At 44.9% G+C, this 24,561-nt stretch overlaps 1 protein-coding gene across 3 annotated transcripts in view; it reads left to right on the top strand.

Moving 5' to 3' along the window:
* Window positions 1-24,561, top strand: part of LOC147435475 (protein TIFY 10A-like) — a 36,449-nt gene that overhangs the window by 3,029 nt on the left and 8,859 nt on the right. For all 3 annotated transcript variants that reach the window (XM_086488536.1, XM_086488537.1, XM_086488535.1), the window contains 5 exons: window positions 19,924-20,008; window positions 20,106-20,202; window positions 20,605-20,653; window positions 20,797-20,889; window positions 20,964-21,021. In XM_086488536.1, coding sequence (XP_086344662.1) covers window positions 19,924-20,008; window positions 20,106-20,202; window positions 20,605-20,653; window positions 20,797-20,889; window positions 20,964-21,021 — 382 coding nt within the window. The remainder of the gene's footprint in view (window positions 1-19,923; window positions 20,009-20,105; window positions 20,203-20,604; window positions 20,654-20,796; window positions 20,890-20,963; window positions 21,022-24,561) is intronic.

The following is a 24,561-nucleotide window of genomic DNA, read 5'->3' as shown; positions in this document are numbered from 1 at the left end:
GCTGCCTCTCATGAGAGAGGGGTAGCGCATAGAGGCTCTTTTCCATTTGTAAAAGGAGGCCTCCTCTACACATGAAAATAGAGTGAAGCAAGGAGAAGCAAGAAGAAGCAAGAAGGGCAAGGTAGAGAGAGAATCAGGCGGGACGACCATTAAGGGTTTCTAATAGGGTTTCCAATCCCTTTGTAACTTAGTTCAAGTTCGAAGTGCAAAGCCATTGAGTGGCCGCTTTCTCGTGGACACAGCCCACATTTATTCGGTATTTCTTTATATTGCTTCAGTAGGTTGCACGATCTTGGACTCTGTTCTGCTTCTTCGCGAGGTAGAATTCCGAAAAGAGTGTCCATGCAACATATTTAAAGGCCCTTGGTCTCCCCAAGAGCAAAAGCTATCCCTTCAAAAGCTCGTAGGCTAAAATTTGGTACACAAAGACAGTTAGCACAAATCATGGAAATCCGTACAATTGCCAATAGAAATTCCGGGTTTTTTCGTGCAGGGGTGACGTTAGCGGGTTCTTGGATTTTAGGATAGCTGCCACGTTAACATGTCTACGCAATATTTGAATGTCTTGTTCTTTGAGGTTTTAGGCCCCTTGGCCAAGATATTCAAGTTGGTAAAATCCTAATTCTCTTTGTTTCCAACTTGAAGTTTTAGGTCCCTTGGCTGTCTTTTGGAAGTCGATTAAAATCCTAACCCCTTGATCTTCAGTGGTTGCTACATCAACAGTTTGTGACATACCCCCCTTTTGAAAGAAGAGTAATTGTCCGCGATTAGACCTACAAAACTCAAATCAAATTAGTTCAAAAATCCGAGGGTCATTTCGAGATATGTCTACGCAATATTTAAATGTTGTCTTCTTTGGGGTTTTAGGCCCCTCGGCCAAGATATGCAAGTTGGTAAAATCCTAACCCTCTGTTTTCAGCTTGAGTTTTTAGGCCCCTTGGTCGTCTTCTGCAAGTTGGTAAAAATTCTAACCCCCTCGATCTTCAGTGGTTGCCACATCCACAATTTCTGACATACCCCTCTCTTCCCCTCTTGAAAGAAGAGTAATCATCCGTGGTTAGACCTACAACACTCAATCAAATTAGCTCAAAAATTGGAGCTTCATTTTGAGGGTCGATCCAAGGGTCATTCAATAATCTCATTCCATATCGAAGCTCTTGATATTCTGGCGTAGCAAAGTTGGCCATCACACCCTGACTTTGCTGATCTTTAAAGGAGTGTCTCGATGCACAGATGATTATAGATGCACTCACAAGATATAAAGACATAAACTCCCCCATGAATACCCTCTCCCGTGAACCGAAGTTCGGGCCATGAGAAATTCAAAGGCCATATCCCTGGACCGCAGCTTGCGTTGCTCAAAGGTTTCCATTTACAACTAAAAGCTCCCGAAACCGCAACATGCATTGTTTAGAGGTTTCCAACTCCCTCTATGACTAAAGTCTGGGCCATGAGTTATTCATAGGTCAAATACAATTGAGTGATCCCCAGACCATAGTCTGCAGCATTCAAAGGCTTTCCGAAATAGCATCGAAACCAACATCGAAACCGAACTCAATCGGCACCAGGACAAGTTTAAAATAGATAAATTATATTTTAAACAAATTAGAATCAATATTCTCAATAGAAGTTAAAAGTATCTAACTACAAAACAATATTAAAATCATTCTGGGTTTTTTTCCGCTAGTCGAAGTGGAAGGAGGATTGGCTATCCATTTTGCTTCAAAGTGATAATTCGGTTCTTGATGTAGATGGTTGCATCATTCTTGTCGTGCCATGGCATGCTCATAAGAGCATCGCAATGCCCTAACTTCATAATGTGAAAATCTGCCTTGCCATGGTACCCTTGGATGGTAACCGGAAGAGCACCATTGAGTGGTACTATCTTATGAGTCTGCCCTATGGCTAACTCAACCTCAAGTTCTCCAGTAAACGGATCATGCTCAACGTCCATCTGCTTGAGGAACTGTGGATGGATGAAATTCTCGGTGGGTGCTAGGTGGTGGTGGGAAAGGTGGTGGCAACGATTGTCACGTGACACATCCAACCCTATGTGTCTGTGGACAAGCTACAACACGACAAGGGTTTAGTCAGTCCAGTCAGTCTAGATTTAGAAGTGTTCTGGCACTTTTGTGAGTCTGTTCGCAGATCGTGCATGCCCAGGCACTTAGTGTAAATGCATATCCTCTGGTTGTACACAGCATGATCATAAGCATTCCCATCAGAATCCATCAGAATCCTTCAGGGGAATTTTCCAGTGCATTTAACCTATTTTCCCTATTTTTGACATTTTTCACTTATTATTTTAAGTGACTTTTGTTGGAAACTGAGCAGGGCAAATTGTGTAAGATAATATATAAGCAAAACAAGGCTAGCACTATTTGGCAGAAGAGAAGGAGAACACATGCTGCAGGCAGCAGGTTCCCCCTCTCTCTCAGCAAGTTCCCCTTGGTGGCGTTTTCCCTCCAAGCAAGAACCTCACCTTCACCTAGCATTTTTCATCAGCATAGCTTCATCGCCAGACAACCTCAGCCCTAGCGTTTTTCATCATAGCTTCATCGCAAGACAACCTCCCTAGCGTTTCCAGAAACCCCAAATCGCTCCCTTTTGCATGGCGTTTTCAGCAGATAAAGCATTAGCAGAATTTCAGCCTTTGACAACCTAAAAACCAGCAAATTTCAGCCAGCAGAGACCAACCCACATCAGCGTTTTTGGCAGGGTGGTTCTCGTCCGTCGTACGGCTCGTCCCGTCCTGTCTCGTCCGGTGTCGTCCCGTCTGGACGTCCCGTCCGTTCCGTTCGGGCTTTTTTTTTTTTTTTCAAAGTCCGTTTGACCGGCTTAAAAAACGTTGATCTCAGACGGACTTTTCAGGGTGGTGTCGTAAACAGGGTGGAAGAGGATCGTGAAAGCTATTGCGGCTGTCGGTCCATGAGGGGTGGACGGGACCATCCTATGCGGACATGCGCACCAAGAAACTCGACGAAGAGCGGACTTGCAAGTTGCCTTCTTGTCCAATGTGATAATCAATTCTCTAATTGTCCCAAGTGTAAAATCTAGGGTTAAGAATTGCGTGTTTTTATTTTTGAACATACGTAACCATGTCGTACGACATAAAATTTTCTAGTTCGATGAGTACCGTACGTCTTCGTACATGGACAAAACGTACGTGACCGTACGAGACCACCCTGGTTTTTGGTTCCAGTGATTTTCAGCCATTAGCGTTTTTGGGGACAGCAGCAGATCGGCATCAGATATCAGCCAGTAGCGTTTTTGGACAGTAGTAAGTTTGCATCAGTTTTCAGCCCTTAGATCGGTCTCGTCATCCCCGTTGTGACATCGACCTAGCCTAGACTTGCATCAGTCACATGCATCCACTTTGTACCAGTTTGTGCAATCAATCGTAGACCACTCTCGCCAACGAGAGTGGGGCCTTCGGAGGAGGGTTTTACGTATCTGATGTCGTATTCTCTTCCCTCTCTATCTCTCAGTCTCATTACACTTGCACGCACAGTGTCCATTCACTTGTTTGTGATCATTGCACTCTCTCATTAAGAACGGAAGGCTCTCCCTTCCATAAGAACAAAAGGAACCTTAAGCACATTACGGAGCACTCATCTTGAGAAAGAACAACATTCATTCCGCTGCACCTTACATTGGTATCAGAGCTTTGGCAGTGTTCTGTATCACTCAAGGAAAGAACCACAAGAATCACAAGAATTTTTTTGCTTGTTGCGGTCGCACGAACCTAAGTTCGCTTGGGCGTGTCAATTCCTAATCGTGTTTTTGAAGAGTGACAGGAATCCCAGGAAAGAAGGGCTTGTCCAGCCTCCCCTTGTGCCTCTTTTCACTCATTGAGAGCGGACTGTGCACTTAGCGGTCGGCCAATCGACGTGAGGTGGAAAAAAGCAACCTTGGTGTGAGCGCAAGGCCGCCAAGGGATGCACCTGTAGAAAAGAGCAGAACTCGGGTGAAGAGAAGATCCTTCTCTAGCACAGATTGCAAGCAAAAGAAGACCCTCAAGACCCGTAAGAACCCAAATTCCTCGTGAACTTAAGAACCACAGATCATAGTGCATGGTCATCACCCGAAGCGGAATGGATACTTCGCATACAGGTGGTGAGCATGGGAGTGGCGAAGAAGAGTTTTCCCCACCAAGAGGTTTTCCCGACCCTCCCCCTTTCCCATCTACGCCACGAGTTGTACCAAACCCTATGGAGGCGATGGTCAAGTCGATGATGGCACAACAACAAGAAACGAATCGCGTTGCGATGGCACAACTAGAAAGAAAAGCAGAACGACAGGACGCCTTGGAGCGTGAACGCCAACTCAAACAAGACACCTTTGACGTGAGCGTGATCAAGCGCGCTTGGCAATCGAGGAACGACAGGCCGAGCGTGCGGTACAGAGTGAACAACGCATGCAAGAGTTGGTACGACATGTTCTCGCTTCGAAGTCTGAACCAGCCAAAGATGTTGGTAGTTCCTCAAGTGGCGCAAGCCGGGATGCGGACTCCAACAACCCCGTCATAGAGAAGTTGACTTTCAGTAAGTATGATGGTAAGATGGATGCTACGGTTATTCATTCTTGGTTGCATCAATTTAATGCTTATTTTGCGACAACTAAGAAGACAGGAAATAGCAAGGTTTTGACGGCAGCTACGTACCTTGCCGGTGATACCATCAATTGGTAGCACGCATGGCAAGAGGCAAAGTTAGCCGCGCACCTAGAGGAAGCCGATGAATTCACGCCCTTTTCCTTCAATTGGGCTGATTTCCAAGACAAGCTCAAGGCGCGGTTTATGCCACCTCAGTATCTCGCACGATTGAAGGACGATTGGCGCGCTCTCAAGCAAAATGGTATGCCGGTTATGTCTCTCTCTAATCATATTTTGCAACTCGGCACTCAATTACGCAAATCGGATGAGGAGCGCAAAGAGGAATTCTTGTATGGATTGGATGATTATATCAAGTACGATGTCGAGGTGCTCGATCCAATTGATCTCAACAAGGCGGTAGCGATTGCTCTCGCACAGGAGATGAAGCACAACAAGGGAAAGCCCAAGGAGAACAAGACTTCCACAAGTACCTCGCAGACTTCTCAGAACCGTAAGAACGGTAAGAATGGTAAGAACGGTAACTCTTCTAACCAATCTTCCAATAGTCTCAAAAAAGAACTCTTCCAATGAGCCTAAGGGTAAGGCTAACACAATTGCTAAACCTAAGCTCACTCAAGATGAAAAGATAGCACAAGGAATTTTAGGAGGATACATCACGTCGGAAGAGCAAAGCACTTATTCTAAGGAAGGTCGTTGTTTCCATTGTCACATTAAGGGTCACATAAAAAGAACATGTCCTAAGCTTGACTCTAATGAACCTAAAGACTCCACAGAACCCACTTCCTCTGTCAATGCAATCAATGATAACACGAGTGTGCCCCAAGTTTCTCTTGACCCTCCCATTGATGAGTCTCTCATTAAATGTTATGGTCATATGACGGGGCAGCGTTTTGTCATATTGTTTGACCTAGACAGTATGCATGATGTAATCAGTCCCTCTCTTGTTGAGAGAGCCCGCCTAGAGGTTAGTCAAAAATCTCCTCTCGAGGTCTCTGGCTTTGCTCCCGGTATGGACTCTCTCATCACGAAAGAGTGCCTTGATGTGTTCTTTACAGTTCAACAAGCTGCTTTCATAGAAATTTTTTTGTCTCTCCTCTCTCAGGATGTGATATGATTTTGGGCATTCGATGGTTTCGTGAGCATAACCCTCTCATTGATTGGGCGAAAAATACGTTCACTTTCAATACCAAAAGTGACTCTCCCATTGCAAGTTGTTCATTCTCCCTCTCATTGCTAATGTGCAGGCAAAGATTGAACAGATTCAGGAGAAGGAGACTCTCTCAGTCTCTTCTTCTCCAAAGCATGACACACAGGATTTGCATGATGATTTGAATGATAATGATGAGCATGATGATTTGCATGATCAAGATGTGATTTTTAACAAGCATGATGATTTGCATGAAGATGACGTGATTGTTTACAAGGAGGATGAGTTAGTTGATGCTTTTTCTAGCGAAGCTAACCTCGTTGCAGATTCGATCAATCACGAAGGATCGATCTTGGCTCTCGAGCATAGGTCCAAAGAACTCTCACAGGAAGTACTATGTGTTCGCATGATTAGTCAGCATGCATTGTTCGAGTGTTTCATTCGTGATCGTTTCCTGTATTTTCGTCAGTGTCTTTATGTGATCCCTTTTACTAGGCATGACATATTGTACGTTGAGCACGTTTCACTCATGAATGAGCACGAATGTATGCGGATTGTTCATGAAAAGCTGAAAAGTATGCATTCAAGGAAGTCACATTCCGTGTCTCTTCCTTGGCATGACATTTGTAGAACAAGCACATGGAAGTATGAGCATCAAGCATGGGCATTTCCGTTGTGAATTGCCAGAGTTGATTGATTTGGATCAAAATGACAAGATTCGATCTCATTGTTTGCGTGTGTGTGGTGACGGTTTAGTACTCCGTCTCTTGTTCATCTACATTGCATGCACAGTCTTTGAGGAAGACAAGATTTTTTCCACTCACTTTACATGGAATAGGTATGTTCATGGTTTTGTGTTGGAAATGGTTTCAGGAATTTTCAGCTATGGAGATTCTTGAAGAAGAAAGAAGCATGACTCTCGACGAAGTTGAAGCATCGAAGGAGCCACGGAAGACTTTGTGCGCTTTTGGCGCGGCCCAAAGAAGCAAGCGTTGCAGACCTTTATGAAGTTCAAGTACCGCACGACCCACACATCAGAGTGGGCCGGCGAAGAGTCCCTTCGAGGATTCCGGATGCTATTGGCGATCTCCTTCGACGCCATACAGTTCGGTACCAATACCTCACTTTGTAAAGGAGGAGATGTCACGTGACACATCCAACCCTATGTGTCCGTGGAGAAGCTACAACACGACAAGGGTTTAGTCAGTCCAGTCAGTCTAGATTTAGAAGTGTTCTGGCACTTTTGTGAGTCTGTTCCCAGACCGTGCATGCCCAGGCACTTAGTGTAGATGCATATCCTTTGGTTGCACACAGCATGATCATAAGCATTCCCATAAGAATCCATCAAAATCCTTCAGGGGAATTTTCCAGTGCATTTAACCTATTTTCCCTATTTTTGACATTTTTCACTTATTATTTTAAGTGACTTTTGTTGGGAACTGAGTAGGGCAAATTGGGTAAGATAATATATAAGCAAAACAAGGCTAGCACTATTTGGCAGAAGAGAAGGAGAACACATGCCGCAGGCAGCAGTTCCCCCTCTCTCTCTCAGCAAGATCCCCCTTGGTGGCATTTTCCCTCCAAGCAAGAACCTCACCTTCACCTAGCGTTTTTCATCAGCATAGCTTCATCGCCAGACAACCTCAGCCCTAGAGTTTTTCATCATAGCTTCATCGCAAGACAACCTCAGCCCTAGCGTTTCCAGAAACCCCAAATCGCCCCCTTTTGCATGGCGTTTTCAGCAGATATAGCATTAGCAGAATTTCAGCCTTTGACAACCTAAAAACCAATAGGTTTCAGCCAGCAGAGACCAGCCCACATCAGCGTTTTTGGTTCCAGTGATTTTCAGCCATTAGCATTTTTGGGGACAGCAGTAGATCGGCATCAGATTTCAGCCAGTAGCGTTTTTGGACAGCAGTAACTTTGCATCAATTTTCAGCCCTTAGATCAGTCTCGTCATCCCCGTCGTCGACATCGACCTAGCCTAGACTTGCATCGGTCACATGCATCCACTTTGTACCAGTTTGTGCAATCAATCGTAGACCACTCTCGCCGACGAGAGTGGGGCCTTCGGAGGAGGGTTTTACGTCTCTGGTGTCGTATTCTCTTCTCTTTCTATCTCTCAGTCTCATACACTTGCACGCACAGTGTCCATTCACTTGTTTGTGATCATTGCACTCTCTTATTAAGAACGGAAGGCTCTCCCTTCCATAAGAACAAAAGGAACCTTGAGCACATTACGGAGCACTCATCTTGAGAAAGAACAACATTCATTCCGTTGCACCTTACAACGATGGTGGCAAAGGCGGTTGCATCGGGTAGAATCAAATGGTTGCACCATATATTTGAAAACTCCCCTCATCGCAATAGAGGACTTTGTAGGTTGTCGAGAGGAGGCCTTTGTGCTTTTTGGTGCCGGAGGAGGAACATCATGAGGCAAGAGAGGTGGCCTTTGTAGGTTGTCGAGAGGAGGCCTTTGTGCTTTTTGGTGCCGGAGGAGGAACATCATGAGGCAAGAGAGGTGGCAACATGTACTTCGGAAATTGTTGAAGGCTGTGCAGAATCGAGAGATTTCGCTAAGAGTATGTCGTGAAGTTCGTCGAGGAGAAACTGTAGGTACCCTGTAGAATTTAGAAGCACCATCTTGCTCATCTGTTCTTGAGGGATCGATATGCTTTCAAAGAAAAGACGTCTAAAGCTCTGATACCACTGGAATGGGAATGCACCACGTGCCATCTGAAAAGAACAGACTGGAATAGACTTTCAGCACTGAGAGAGAGAGAGAGAGAGAGAGAGAGAGAGAGAGAGAGTGGCGGAGTTCCACTTTTAGATTTCACTGGTCCCAAAACCTTGGCGCCCCTTTTGGTATCTTTATATTGTTACAAGACATGGGACTCTGCTCTGCTCTGCTCTCCTCTTCATGACGTAGAACGCAAGAGAGAGTGTCCATACAACATATTTTCAAGACCCGTGGCCTCTCCAAAAGCAACAAGGATGAAAAGCTATCCCTCCAAAAGCTCATAAACTAAAATCTGGCGCACAAGAACAGTTAGCACAATTTATGGAAATCTGTACAACTGTCAATAGAAAATCTAGGTCTGTTCGTACAAGGGTGCTGTCACCACGTTTCTGGATTTTACGATAGCTGTCACGTTAGCATGTCTATGCAATATTTGGATGTCTTCTTCTTTGGGGTTTTAGGCCACTCGGCCAAGATCTGCAAGTTGCTCAGGGTTAGGAAATTAAAATCCTAACCCTTTTTGTCTTCAACTTGAGGGTTTAGGCCCCTCGGCCGTCGTGTGCAAGTTGGCTAAGATCCTAACCACCTCGATCTTGAATGGTTGCCACGTTAGCAATTTGTGACATACTAATAGAAAAGGCTAGAAGTATTGGGGGCTATCTTGCGATGGAAAGGCCTGAAAAGGATAGTGCTAGGCTCAACAGCTTGGGTTTCTGCCAAAAAACGTTGAAGGGTAGCCGAGGGAGAAAACCTGTCGTCATGGAAGAGGAGCCCGGTCCAAGTTTAAAGAACCTTGATACCATGTGAGTGTGCGCGTGCGCGTGTGTGTGTGTGTGAGAGAGAGAGAGAGAGAGAGAGAGAGAGAGAGAGAGTGGTGGATGATCAATCCCTCATAACCACCATGACTGTGCAATACAAAGATGACATACCAAATCCCCTAGCCTCCCACGTGCCCTACTGAAACCGGCCTGTTCAATCCAAAAAGGGCGGTAGACTTTACTTCAAACCTTGATTTAGCTTTCACCCATTATTAGTCGTCTATTATACCTGTACTTTCAAGACACAACACGGGGGAAAGGGATACATGCTGCTAGATTGCACCTGTATGAGTAGACCGACACCAGATTGGCCCCTAACTTAGGCGCCCCTTTCGGTATTTCTTTATTGTTCAAAAGAGGGAATAAACGCTGTGGATCCCTACAAGCTGCCCCTCACAAACTCGGCTGAATTTCCACTGTTCGAGCCCGATTTCGGCAGCATAACTGTACTAGAACCCTTCACAGTCAGTATTCCCACGCATTGACTGACTTTCCCGACGCATACGGGCACTTTGCAAAACCTGGCGAGAATCTGCAGCACGCTGAATTCTCTGTTTTCAGCCCCGAAAATGCGCGAGATCACCTGTACAGCGGTCCCCTCGCGTCCCCGAACCTCCTGGGGGTATTAGGGTCCGTTTAGGGCCAAAACCCTAAACCTGCAAAAATACACAGCAGGCTGTAATTTACTGTTTCGGGCTCCGTTTCGCATGCCGGTCGCATCCGTAGCAAGTCCTCGAGCTCCCGCACCTGTAGGGCTACTTGCCCTTTGAATCGGACGAGATTTCGGGCGTGAAACCTCTTCGAATCACCTGTACCTGCGGGGGATTAGCCGCTAGCTAATCTAGTACCTGTGCAAGAGGCTCTTGCCTCGGCAATCGCACATGAACCCACACAACTGTACACTGGTCAAATGAAAAGCCCTCTAGTGGGGCATAACATACTGCCATAGGGGAGAGAGAGGGCAATGCGTAGCGTGCAGGGCATCACTCCTGGCACCGCACTGTGCATAAGAGGGAAAGCAAGCACTCCATAGCTCTTAACCTGTGGCAAAACTGAAAATGAGGCTCTCCCCCTCCTAAATTCAGCGCCAACTCTTGTTGCATGAGGCAAGTGCACCAGAAGGTGCCACTTGGCACATTTACAAGCATTTTCCCGTTTCGGGGTTGCCGCCTAAAAATCTCCCAACTGGTTGCCCAGTTGACTTCACGGCAGAGTAAGAAAATGTTCCCTTTGTCATTCCGGAGGTAATGACGTCACCACATTTTCAGGTCCCAAAATAGTAGTTCCCTAAATTTTAGGAGATGCTGCCATTGTATCTTTCTAGGTCATCCGACCCTCTTTGTACACTGCGGCCACATCTAGAACTGAAATGTAGCCTCTGTAGCAAAGGATTCCACTTTGGCTAGTCAATGACCCCACTTGGCTAACCATAGTCCTTGTCCAACCTTAGTGCTCTCTTGTCCTCAGGCCTGGACTCCCTCTGGACAGTTCCACACTAGCTATGCAATGCAGGGCAGTTAGATTTCTCGAGGGGTGTTTCCAAAAAGTGAAAGTAAATAGATAATAAGAAAGAAATCAACAAAAAGGATAGATAGTAGTCACATGTTGGTGACATACACCCCTCTTGAAATCTCAAACGTCCTCGTTTGCATCTATGTCGTACATGCTCACGGTCAAGACTGATGTATTCAACACCTATCGACACAGGTACGACACATACATGCTCATTGTCAACGCTGGTGTATTCAACATCTCTTCGACTCATGTATTGCCTGCGTGTGAACCCTGTCCCAATGACATAGTGGTAGCTTCGCACTCTGCCATTGCTTTGAGTCACTAACTTTCCAATGACAAAATGGTAGCCGCACATTTTGCCACTGTCTTATAGTACATGTTGGATCCCGTAACACTTTCAAGCATACCCAAACCGACAGTTTAAGAATGCAGTTACACATGTACTCTTTAATAGAAGCAATTACTGTATCCTTGACAAACTGACAAGAAATAATCACTTCTATAGCACTAACCAAACTTTTGGACATTCCATAAGAGCAATTGCCAAACTGACAATCTGTACAACTCTAACATTCATGTAACAGGTATTTCATTTGAGCTCACTTTAAATACCAAGTACATCATTTGTTTCAAAAGCCATTGTCACACTGACAATCCATGTAGCTCTGAAACTCAAGGGGTCAAGGTAGGTTGCAAATCGAAGGCTTCAAGGTAAAGTGATAACACAATTGGTGACTCTGCAAGTTCACCTTCTTCCATCCACTTAGCATCCATTGGTGGATAGTTTCTGAACTTTACCAAGTAATGCCTAGCAACCTTGCCTTTCACTTTCCTTTCTTTGTGTGCCAAAATCTGTTCAGGGACCAAGATCTCGTCAAGTTCCTCGACTTCTGGCTGATCTTCAGCTGGCATATCTTCTGGCACATCACCCACATAGGGTCTGAGAAGACTCACATGAAACGCATTGTGAATCTTCCAACTGTCAGGCAATTTCAACCTATATGCAACATCACTGATTATGTCGCACACTTGAAAAGGCCCATAGTAACGCATGCTGAGCTTTGGAAACAATCTTTCTTTGCCCTTCATCTTCTTTAACCTTGCCTTTTCAAAGCGTAAAAGCACCCAATCACCAAGTGAATATACTAGTTCACGACGGTGACGATCAGCTGCTTTCTTTTGCTTTGCCTGAGTCTTTTCTAAGGCCACTTTGACCTTCTTGTACATTTCATCCATGTCCTGAACATACTTATCTGCTTCAAATATCTTGTCCTTTGTATGCAGTATGGGAGGAACTTTCTTGCCACCTTCAACTATCTCAAAAGGTGCCTTGCCAGTTGATGAATGCACTGTATTATTGTATGCATACTCCACCAATGGCAAATACTGCTCCCACTTTCCTTTATGCTCTGACACATAACACTTCAGTAGATCTAGGACAGTAGAATTTGCCTCTTCTGACTGCCCATCTGTTTGAGGATGAAATGACGAAGAGAATTTGAGCGTGGTGCCCATATTCTGAAACAAGCCTCTCCAGAACAAACTTGTCATGCGTGGATCACGGTCGCTAACAATCGACTGTGGCATGCCATGATACTTGAAAATATTGCTCATAAACAAGCGTGCCATCTGATTGGTTTTATCTTCTTCCTGATAGGAATAAAATGAGCCTGTTTGCTAAATCTGCAAATAATTGTCCAACTACCATCGTTTCCTGTCTGCGTTCTCGGAAGATCAAAGATAAAATCCATAGCAATACTTTCCCATGGTTTATCTGGAATAGGTAGTGGTTGCAATAACCCTGGTGCCTTTTGCCTGTCAAACTTGACCTTCTGGCAAATTAGGCATTCTCTCACAAAGGCATCCACATCTCTTCTCAATGTAGGCCAATAGAAGAATGTCTCAACCGCTTTAACTGTAGCATCGATACCACGATGCCCTGCATACAGTGGGACATGACTCTCTTCCATAACTTTGCGTCACAATGGCTTTGTGACACACAATCTGCCATGCATCATCATGAACCCGTCTTTAAGAAGATAGTGTTCATGACGTTGTCCATCCATTAGCTGCTCGAAGACCCTTGCAAAATCTTCATCATTTGCATGTTGTTCCCTCATATCATCAAGTTCATGATGATAAGGAATTGACACAGCTGAAATTTGTGGCTTCCTTGACAAGGCATCAGCCACAACGTTCTTCTTGCCTTCCACACGCACAATCTGAAAATGGAACATGGACAAGATATTTGCCCATCGCATATGCTTCTCAGATAACTTTGTTTGTGTCAAGAAGTATCGCAAGGTCTGATGGTCCGTTTGGACAACGAAATCTGCACCTAGCAGGTAGTGTTTCCAACTTAAGAGCGCATGAATCACAGCCAATAACTCTTTCTCATAGACCTGCATGGTCATCTCTGGCCCTTGCAAAATTCTGCTCTCATAGGCTACTACCCTGCCATCTTGCATTAGCACTGCACCAATGCTACTACCACAGGCATCACACTGGACCACAAATGACTTCCTAAGATCTGGCAACACAATGACTGGATCTGAAGTCATCTTTTCCTTTAAGAGATTAAAAGCTGAAATCTCTTTCTGTGTCCATCTAAAGGTGACTGTCTTCTTTTGAAGAGCATGTAAAGGTGAAGCAATCTCAGCGAAATTTCGGATAAACCTTCTGTAATAGGAGCATAGTCCCAAGAAACTTCGGACATCGTGCACCGTCTTCAAATTTGGCCATGACTTGATCGCTTCAACTTTTGCAGGATCCATTTTGACACCATCCTTTGAGACAATGTGTCCCAGAAAGTGAATCTCTTCCAGAAAAAATTCACTTTTCTTTGCATTGATGAGCAACCTATGACTGCGTAGCTCTTCGAACACAATGGCCAAGTGATGCCTATGCTCCTCTTCATTCTTTGAGTAGACTATCATGTCATCAAAGAATGTACCAACAAACTGCTGGTGTAGACGGAAAATTGTGTCCATCATCCTATTGAACGTAGCAGGAGCATTTGTGAGACCAAAGGACATCACTAAAAATTCGTAAAGGCCAAACGTCGTTCTAAAAGCAGTCTTGTGCACATCCTCTGATCTAATGCGGATCTGATGGTACCCACTCTCTAGATCTATCCTGCTAAACATAGCTGCTCCTTCTAATTTGTTCATAATATCATCAATTCTAGGTATAGGGAACCTATTCTTGACGGTATTCTTGTTCAGTGCACGGTAGTCTATGCACATATGCCATGAACCAACAACACTGGAGAACAGAATGGAGATGAACTGGGCTGAATCAGCCCCTTTTCTAACAACTCATGTACTTGGCCCATTATCTCTTTCTGTTGAGCCGCACTAACCCTGTACGGAGGCTTATTTGGTGGGCTACTGCCTGGCACCAAATCTATCGCATGGTCCTCGGGTCTCTCTGGCGGTAATTGAGACGGTAATGAATCGGAAAAACAGTCACTATATTGTTGTAAAAACATTGACCGTTCTTTATCTAGCATAGATAAATTTGATTCATCACAATCTGACACTTCACGTGCAAAAACCAAGTATGTAGAAAGATGCTTTTTCATTACAGAAGTAATAGCAGAAGCTGATACAGTGGGAATAGACTCCCCTTTAAGCTTTACCTCCAGAATGTGAGTCTTTCCCCTGCTCTGTACAGTGATCTTTTTGTTGTAGGCATCCATGATTCCCTGTACACGAAACAACCAAGGAATACCTAACAACACATCACATCCGTCCAGTGGCATGATGTAAAATTCTTCAGCATCTACATAGGACTGGATATGTAGACGCAACTTTCCAATGATGGGTGTCACAGCCTCTGTATGGCCAGCACATGCCAAACCTGCCTCTGCTGTATACCCCATCTCTTCAGGTTCGATTCCCAACTTTGAAGCCAATTCTGGGGAAATGAAGTTGGCTTGGGCACCTGGATCAAAGAAGATAAGCACTGTTTGATCCTTGACCTTTCCCCATGCTCTGCAAAGCTCACTTGCATCTGAATTTGGCTTGTCGCCCACCAGATCTGGCACTAGACCAACCATGGGCTTCTTTCCTTTCTTGTCTTCCTTGTCATCAGAATCAGCTGGCCTTTTGTTTGTAGGACAATTGTAAGCAATGTGGCCAGGCTGCTCACATATAAAGCATTTGTTCTCTGTCCTCAGGACCTTCTTTTGCTCTTCTGACTTGCGAGGAAAACGTCTTTTCCATTTCTTTGCTGGTCCCTTTTCTGATTCAGCCGTAGCTTTATCTTTCCCTACGTTGGCTGACTCCTGAGTCCCTTTAGGAGCCTCATTGGGAACGTGCTTCTTGGCTGAATTTTTCTTGCCTGATCCTGCCTTGACGCCAGTGTTAAATTCACAATCTTCTCCCTTGAGCAAACCATTGCCAGTGTTTGCTACCTCGATGAGCTGCGTCAAAGTAGTGACTTTTGTCTTCGTACAGTACTTTCTCAATCCTTTAGGTAGGCCACAACAGTATTTTTCAATCTGTTCTGTCAATGGCATAAACCTATAGGAAGTTACTGTAAGTAGAGCTTTCCAAAACTTCCGATTGTAATCATCCAGATTCTTGCAAGTACCAGCATTAAGCTGGTGCCATTCTGTCATGACATCTGCTTCGAAATCATCAGATAACCATGCTGCTGCAAAAATCTGCTTGAAATAAATCCATGTGGACGGAGCTTGCCCTTGAAGCAATAAAGTTGTCCACCATTGTTCCGCATTCCCTGTCAAGAAAGTGGCTGCCTTGCGGACCTTTGAAGCCTCTGTAAAGTTTCCCTCTGCATAGGCCTTGTCAAACTGTTGGAGGAATGAGAGAGCCTTCTTCCTGTCATCAAACCCTATAAAGGTCGTGAATGACACACCTTTGCCACCTTCTTTGTACGGAGTTGGCCTCCCCAGCGGCGTCAAATTGTCATATGGAAGTGACTGAAATATGGGAACACTGTTAGGGTTCATTTGTGTTCCCTGACGGTAATTAAGTTGACCTGGAAACGCCATATTTGGCTGCTGATTTGTAATTCCAGCCATGCCAAAATTTGCTCGTGGCATCCCAAATTGGCCTTGAGTGCTTTGAAACCCTGGTTGCATACCCATGACATTGTACATGGGGTTAGGCATGCAGTATGAATCACCTGTGCTTGAGCCTTAACAGGCTTCTGAATATGATCCAGTGACCCAACTTGATGAGACGGAACAGGAGGTTGCAGAAAGGCTAAAAACCTCGGGTTCTGCATTACTTGTGTGAACATAGCCACAGCAGTAGCTAACTGGGTCCTGAATATATCATCATCCGTCTGTGGTGGTCTCGAGGACTCACCCACTTCATGTGTCTGTTGACCCTGTGAAGAGGAAACCTCTTCAGTCACATCATCTGGTCTGTCAGCCGTAATTGCTATTTCCTGTGTCTGGTCTATGATTCCCTGTGTCTTCAAGCCCAATCTGACCAAGGCTCACTTCTATGGGAAAAAGTGATTTAGTCCCGTCGATGGAACCATGAAACCGGCCTGTTCAATCCAAAAAGGGCGGTAGACTTTACTTCAAACCTTGATTTAGCTTTCACCCATTATTAGTCGTCTATTATACCTGCACTTTCAAGACATAACACGGGGGAAAGGGATACAGGCTGCTAGATTGCACCTGTATGAGTAGACCGACACCAGATTGGCCCCTAACTTAGGCGCCCCTTTCGGTATTTCTTTATTGTTCAAAAGAGGGAATAAACGCTGTGGATCCCTACAAGCTGCCCCTCACAAACTCGGCTGAATTTCCACTGTTCGAGCCCGATTTCGGCAGCATAACTGTACTAGAACCCTTCACAGTCAGTATTCCCACGCATTGACTGACTTTCCCGACGCATACGGGCACTTTGCAAAACCTGGCGAGAATCTGCAGCACGTTGAATTCTCTGTTTTCAGCCCCGAAAATGTGCCAGGTCACCTGTACAGCGGTCCCCTCGCGTCCCCGAACCTCCTGGGGGTATTAGGGTCCGTTTAGGGCCAAAACCCTAAACCTGCAAAAATACACAGCAGGCTGTAATTTACTGTTTCGGGCTCCGTTTCGCATGCCGGTCGCATCCGTAGCAAGTCCTCGAGCTCCCGCACCTGTAGGGCTACTTGCCCTTTGAATCGGACGAGATTTCGGGCGTGAAACCTCTTCGAATCACCTGTACCTGCGGGGGATTAGCCGCTAGCTAATCTAGTACCTGTGCAAGAGGCTCTTGCCTCGGCAATCGCACATGAACCCACACAACTGTACATTGGTCAAATGAAAAGCCCACTAGTGGGGCATAACATACTGCCATAGGGGAGAGAGAGGGCAATGCGTAGCGTGCAGGGCATCACTCCTGGCACCGCATTGTGCATAAGAGGGAAAGCAAGCACTCCATAGCTCTTAACCTGTGGCAAAACTGAAAATGAGGCTCTCCCCCTCCTAAATTCAGCGCCAACTCTTGTTGCATGAGGCAAGTGCACCAGAAGGTGCCACTTGGCACATTTACAAGCATTTTCCCGTTTCGGGGTTGCCGCCTAAAAATCTCCCAACCGGCTGCCCAATTGACTTCACGGCAGAGTAAGAAAATGTTCCCTTTGTCATTCCGGAGGTAACGACGTCAACACATTTTCAGGTCCCAAAATAGTAGTTCCCTAAATTTTAGGAGATGCTGCCATTGTATCTTTCTAGGTCATCCGACCCTCTTTGTACACTGCGGCCACATCTAGAACTGAAATGTAGCCTCTGTAGCAAAGGATTCCACTTTGGCTAGTCAATGACCCCACTTGGCTAACCATAGTCCTTGTCCAACCTTAGTGCTCTCTTGTCCTCAGGCCTGGACTCCCTCTGGACAGTTCCACACTAGCTATGCAATGCAGGGCAGTTAGATTTCCCGAGGGGCGTTTCCAAAAAGTGAAAGTAAATAGATAATAAGAAAGAAATCAACAAAAAGGATAGATAGTAGTCACACGTTGGTGACACCTACATATATAGGGGCTATGGCAAATAATCCAGCAACCCAACAAAAATAAATGAGGGTGTTTTAAAAATAAAAGAGCCCAGATTGGGCAATAGGACATAACTCAGAAGATGGGTGGCTAGTCTGGGAGACAAACTAGCCATACAAGTATGATGCCCAAGACCAAGGTGAAGCAGCAAGAGTTTGGCATACTTTATAACATAAATAACCCTTGCAAATGTGAAGACGACACGAGAAAGGTGTAATTTCTCTACAAAGAGTACTGGCCCTCAAGTCGAGCGCCCATCGCGGTATTTCTTTATTTAATATTCCAAGAATCACAAGTATTCTTGTGCGACCACACACTTTAATCGAGCATCACCGCAAATCGTTTTAGCCCCAAAATGTTTCATTCCAAAACGCAGAGTTTTGGTACAAAATGTTCCATCCCGTGGGAAAAAGGAAATGAAATGTCGGACCAAAACGTCTACATATGAAACTCAAGAGAAATTCATTGCTAAAAAAGGCTCAACTTTGTGACACACTTTAGAGAGGTTTCAGCTCATGGAACATTTGAACATCATCTGAGACGTTTAAGGAGTTTTAAGGTTTTACCTGTGCCAAAACATGTTTCATGGTGACCATGTTCATTTGCATGTCGATTGTGGCCTTACAACCATGCTGTGCAACCTAGAATGCCACCATCTGGTGATGACATATCTCATGACCAAAAAATAAAACCCTCATTTGAAAAAGAGTATAAAATGGCCAAGACAAGCCTGAATAGGCGAATTGTTGGGACAAACCCTAAATGTCCTTGAGATCCGCGTCAAGCTGGTGTGTGGGTGGCTGACCCACAACTAACCATGCTGTGCAACCTAGAATGCCACCATTTGGTGATGACATATCTCATGACCAAAAAATAAAACTCTCATTTAAAAAAGAGTATAAAATGGCCAAAACAAGCCTGAATAGGCGAATTGTTGGGACAAACCCTAAATGTCCTTGAGATCCGCGTTGAGCTGGTGTACGGGTGGCTGACCCACAACTAACAGCCAGTGCACTTGCGATGAGAAGCCTGTAAGTAGGGTGAGCAGCATTTGGAAGGTGTATACCCACCCTGACAAGAAGACCACAGGAGAAGGTATGCCAATGCAGATTACCTCTCTCATTCTTCTTCTCCTCTCCTGCTGAAGATTCTCTCGTGGTCATCACCTCCTTAGCTCTACAAGAACTGGAGGCTGTGGCCAAGGAGGATCATATTGCTAAATGTGCCTCTGCCTCTAACCAATTAAACTTCTGTGCCACCTTAATAGGTCTTAGAGTCTATTTTATAAGGAAGTGATAGAGGTTATTGATAGAAGATCTCTATGAATTGTGGCTCCTGGTTATCATAGTGAGTCTTTCACTTCTTACTAACAATACTTTATCACACCTATGTCTTGTTTGTATTTCTACTCTACAACACCTTGTTTTAATGGATATGGTTCACAACATGTGCCCAAGCTTCACAAGCCTTGTCAGCGTAATGCAAACAAATGGATGTCCGATGTCATAATGTTGAGCTAGTTCATGTTGATCTTGTAGTACCTACGGTGCTATCATTCACATAATACATGGTTTCGCTTCTCCCCAAGTATATATACTTATTTATGTCAAGTGTAGATAGTTATTTTTAAAAAGGATATGTTTAGGCTGAGAGGGTAAATGGAGAGCACATAATTTGGCCTTGTGGCCTGACTTCATGTTGTTGGATGACGGTATCCAACAAGTTATCCTTGAGGCAATAGCTTGCACCAGAGAGCACCAACTTGTGCAGGTCTAACTTGACTTATTCCTGTGGGAAGACCTTATATTACTTTGTTCTGTCGAGGTCAAACTATGCAGCCTTCTGTTGGTGTGAAAAGGGGTAAATACACTCGTGTAACTCCGCTTAAATAGACATCTGAGCAGAACAGCATTTCGTATCTCCCTCATGTACAAGTTTCAGAGAGGCATTTGGCCTGGATAGAACCAATGATGTCTCTTACATGCATTTGAAGACTCAGAGGACACCTCTTTTGACTGCTCATTTTGTGTTGTTAATTTGTGCAGCTCTTTTTAATTTAGTATTTGTGTAACAGGGAAGGAAAATCAGCCAGCTAGTTATGTGGAGTACCTGAGAGCTTTGCCTGTCTTGGAAACAAGCAATGGCACAAGTTCTGTAGGGTGTGTATATAATTTGAAAATGCTGTTATTGCTGTCTCACTTATCAAGAGCAATATATATGACAGCTTGATTTGTTTGGCCTGCCTTTTCTTGACAGGTCTGATCCAGCTATCAGTCCTGAAAGCGTATCTAGTCAACTGACACTATTTTATGCTGGGACTGTGAAAGTTTTTGAGAACGTGACAGCAGATAAGGTGTTGGCGTTGGCTATATTTTTGGAATCTTGCTATGTCTAATTATGTGTGATCTTTCTCGGTATTTGTTGTTGATGTTTTCCTTTGGCTAGCCACTTTGAACTCAATGTGGATGGGGTTCTACTTTTGATTACTTCATGGCTACTAGTGTAGGAGCTGCTTACTTGGTGCTTGTAAACAAGTGTTGTTTGTAGACATGAGATAAACTAGGCCCTTGTTTTTATATTAGTTAGAAAGCAGTTTCAAGCTTGAAAATAGGAAAAGATAAATATTGAGAGAGAAGCCTAACATATTCTGCTAACTTTGTTTTAGTTGGTCCATCTTATTCGAGTTTTGGATTTCTAGAAGTCACTCTTTTTTACACAGTTTTGTGAGCTTAGCCTTTTGATTATTCTGATTCAGGCCTTATTGATAATGTCCCTGGCTGGAGGTAATAATTCATCACTGCAAGGTATGGACACAGTTGGTATCACAGGCCCCTCATTGAAGGGCCCTGACACAGCCTTTATGCAACCATCTTTGACCTGTAGTGTAGAAGTAAAAAATCCATTACAAAAGATGTGGTCTAAAGCGTGGGAAATCCTTCTGCTGCAGCAAGTTCAGAAAGCTTACAGGCGCCAGAGGATCGACAGGCCGCACAGGAATTAGTAGACTACCTGGTGCCGTGCCAAGCCGTTGTGCCAAAAGGTGTGGCTTACGTTGTTCTTTTGTGCGATCATTGCTCTCTTTTAGAACCTACCCCAATACTTTCTTTTTTTCAGCCTTGCCACTTGCAAGAAAGGAATCGTTAGCTCGATTTTTGGAGAGACGCAAGGACAGGTGCACCTTTACTGCCTTACATTTATATTGGAAAGATGATTTCAACTATTCATAATTTAATTATGAAATTGATTCTAAGGTATTAGAGGAAGTACATCAAACTTACAGCTTTGTGCAGACAGGAAAGTACAGTGTTGAATGCAGGGAAATTGTTTGATTGGTGGTTATTAAAAATGAAATGGCTATTTTACAAAAGTGTACTGTAATAGCCAGGATCACACCGTGCGCTGTCGCAGCCATACATCCGGTCATGTGGGGGCATGCTATGCAGGAGCAATGATCCTTTGTCTTCAAGCCCTGTTTGCCAAATTTTTACATGCTCACATTGGAAACAGTGGCTTAGCCACATCCACGGTGGCTGCCCAAGCCTCCCCATTTCGCCTGGCCCCCCCACTTCTTGATTCAACCAATTCTGCCCCTTCTCTGGAACCCAATTTTCTGGGGCTTTCATTGAACCCTGCGCGTACTGGCAACCTCCTTAGAAATCCTGGCCTTCACCCGGGCCATGCAGGTCTTTGTCACTAGTAACGGCTTTCACCTGAGTCCTACAGGCTATGGGACTTCATTTCCATGTTGGGCCCTTCACCCTGGGTCCTCCAAGTCTCTTTTTGTTACTAATGCTTTGTTGTATATTTGCTACCTTTCGCCTTTGTGTTCGTTCTTGGGTCAACTTGGATCCCATACTTCTTCCACGTGTCCTTTAGGAATTCAAGCTGCACCTCTATGCATGCCTTCTCCTTCTAAGCTTCCGTGTACGCAAGGTCTCTGATGAAGGACCTTCCCTTTCACATCCTATGCGGCTCACAACCCTTATTGTCTTCTTCCATTGTTTTGTAGTTGCCACAGTGAATGGGGTAGCACATCTTATGAACAAACAGGTAACCTCTCTAGAGGCTACTAACAAAGCGTGCTTTTGAATTTCGAGCTGGCAGCTTGTAGTGACCCCTTTCCGCACATTAATAGATGGCAAAGGAGTTTTGTTTGCACCTAGACCATAGTTACGCGGAACGCGGAACGGGAACGGCAACGGAGACCCCGCGGAACGGGGGAACGGCCAGGGGTTTGGAACGGGAACGGCGCAGAACGGGAGGCATAAAAAAAAAACACCCGAACAATGCAATTTTTAGCTCTACATGTTCGAAATTTGAATACGAGTAGTATTAGAGTCCTTTGACTCTAATACTCACAAAAAACTCGATTTGAAGACCCCTAGGCCATGGATGATGATGAGAGAGAGAGAGAGAGAGAGAGAGAGAGAGAGAGAGAGAGAGAGAGAGAGAGAGAGAGAGAGAGAGAGAGAGAGAGAGAGAGAGAGAGAGAGAGAGCTTGAGACTCGAGAGTCGAGAGAGCTCAAGGCTTAAGCCTTAGACCTTGAGGGCATGTGGATTTGCTTGAGAAGGGAATGGCTGTGAGGGGGTGCATTTTGAGTCCTTGCACACTTTAAAAAACACCTAATGTACACTACAAATTTGCAAAAAACTGCCCATTTCTCCCCATTTTGAGAGTTGGCCGTTCCGATATCAAGTGGTCACCCGGAACGGCAAAATGTTCCAGGACGTTCCAGCATTGTAGGGGGGGGGGAGGGAATGGCGTTCCGGCGTTCCAGGGCCTAGGGAATGCGTTCCCCAGTAACTATGACCTAGACCACTGCCAAAAGTAGATGACATGTGCACTCGCCGCGGCTGACTCTACTTCTTTTTGAGCCTACCTCCTTGATTCTGAGTTGTCTCAATTTCTTCATCTTTCGGGGTCGATCAAATCTAAGTGACTGCCTCTCCATGCTGCAAGGCTTTCTTTTACATCAGCCGGAACATTATCACATAGTGACATATCCTTGCCAAGCACGTGCCCAAGATGGTCTGTCACACAAGTAACATTGCGAGATTTCACCGACCCACAATAACTACATTTACATCTCTTTGAACCACCTGGTTCGCCACTTTGGTGATGTACCGCCAATAGTTTTCCGACATGATGGGCACATGTGCCAATATGGCTGAGCACTGATAAGGAAGAGAGCTACTTGCCCACCTAAAATGCCCACACATTCCAATTTTCGACACTGGCTATACTTATGGTCACTGGAGAGCAATGAGCACTGAGCAATTCCCTGCTTGGCACTTGCCACAGTCTATGCTTGAGCATCGAAACCTGCCAAAGTCTCTATGTGCCGAGGCAGTTGTGATGGTAGTTCATACCATAAACCTATCTCCAACCTCTTCAATTCCAGGCAAGCCCCCGTTCGAGTCTTACTCTGATAGAAAGCCCGATGTCTCTCGGATATTTGGGAGCGATGCATATGTCCATGTACCGAAGGAGCAAATGGGGGATGTTTTGACCCCAAGTCTAGGAGAATGTTTTTTGTCAACTACAATACTCTTTACGAAGAATATCGACTGATCCGATCAAGAAGGATGTCGTTCTTAGTCGTGATGTCGTCTTCGAAGAGTTTCTTTCTTTAGAGGGGGCTGCCGCTCCCAAGTCTTCCATGACGAACCCTGATTTGTAAAGGAGACACTTTCACTACCGAAGTGGAAGTTGGCCATGCAGGAAGAACTTAATTCCATCAAGAAGAACAACACTTGGGAGTTGCCTCCACGGCTTGCCAAGCGGAAAGTGATTGGTGTCAAATGGGTCTACAAGACCAAGTGCAAATTTGATGGTTCTTTGGACACAATGCACAACTCGTTACCAAGGGCTTCTCTCAGAGACAAGGTGTGGACTATGACGAGACCTTCGCATCGATTGTGAGGATGGCCACCATTCAAACTGTTTTTGCCTTAGCTGCCTTTTCTGGGTGGCCGGTTTTTAGATGGATGTAGTTTCGACTTTTCTCAACGGCGACTTAGAGGAGGAGGTGTATGTGGAGCAACCTCTGGGGTTCGAGGATGCAGATTTTAGAGACATGGTTTGTAGGTTGTTAAAGGCTCTCTATGACTTGAAGCAAGCCCCTCGAGCATGGTACTAGAAGATAGACTCTTTCTTCCTACATCACTCCTTTCGTTGTTCTTCTGCAGACCTAGATTTATATATTTACATTGAGGAAGGATTGGTGACTCTTGTTATCCTCTATGTGGACGATCTTGTGATTACATGCAGCCATGTTGAGCACATCCGCAGTACTATGGAGACCTTTGCTAAGGAGTTTGAGATGACAGATCTTGGCCTGCTTTACTACTTTCTTGGATCGGAGATGTGGCAGACAGAGGGGGGCATCTTCTCTCTCAGGAGCGCTAGATCCAAGAGTTGTTGGAAGCATTTGGTATGATTGAGTGTAAACCTATCGCAACTCCTATGGATCCCAATCAAGAGTTGTCACAATATGACCCCTTAGATGTAGCAGATGCTACAAAGCATCGAAAACTGGTCGGTTCTCTTATTTGGGTACTCAACACGAAGTTTGATGCTAGTTTGCATTGGGACTTCTCAGTTCTTTCATGCAGAGACTCGCCAAGTCACATTTGGAGCAGGCTCGTGTTACTTTGCAATATTCAGAGGCAATCAAGTCATTAGGCATTCACTATGCGGTTGGAGGTATAG

Source organism: Adiantum capillus-veneris, chromosome 18, assembly GCF_014529385.1.
Source record: "Adiantum capillus-veneris isolate H3 chromosome 18, ASM1452938v2, whole genome shotgun sequence".
NCBI classification, from domain to species: domain Eukaryota; kingdom Viridiplantae; phylum Streptophyta; class Polypodiopsida; order Polypodiales; family Pteridaceae; genus Adiantum; species Adiantum capillus-veneris.
The sequence above is the reverse complement of the archived record's forward strand: the minus strand, read 5'-3'. Positions and strand labels throughout refer to the sequence as shown.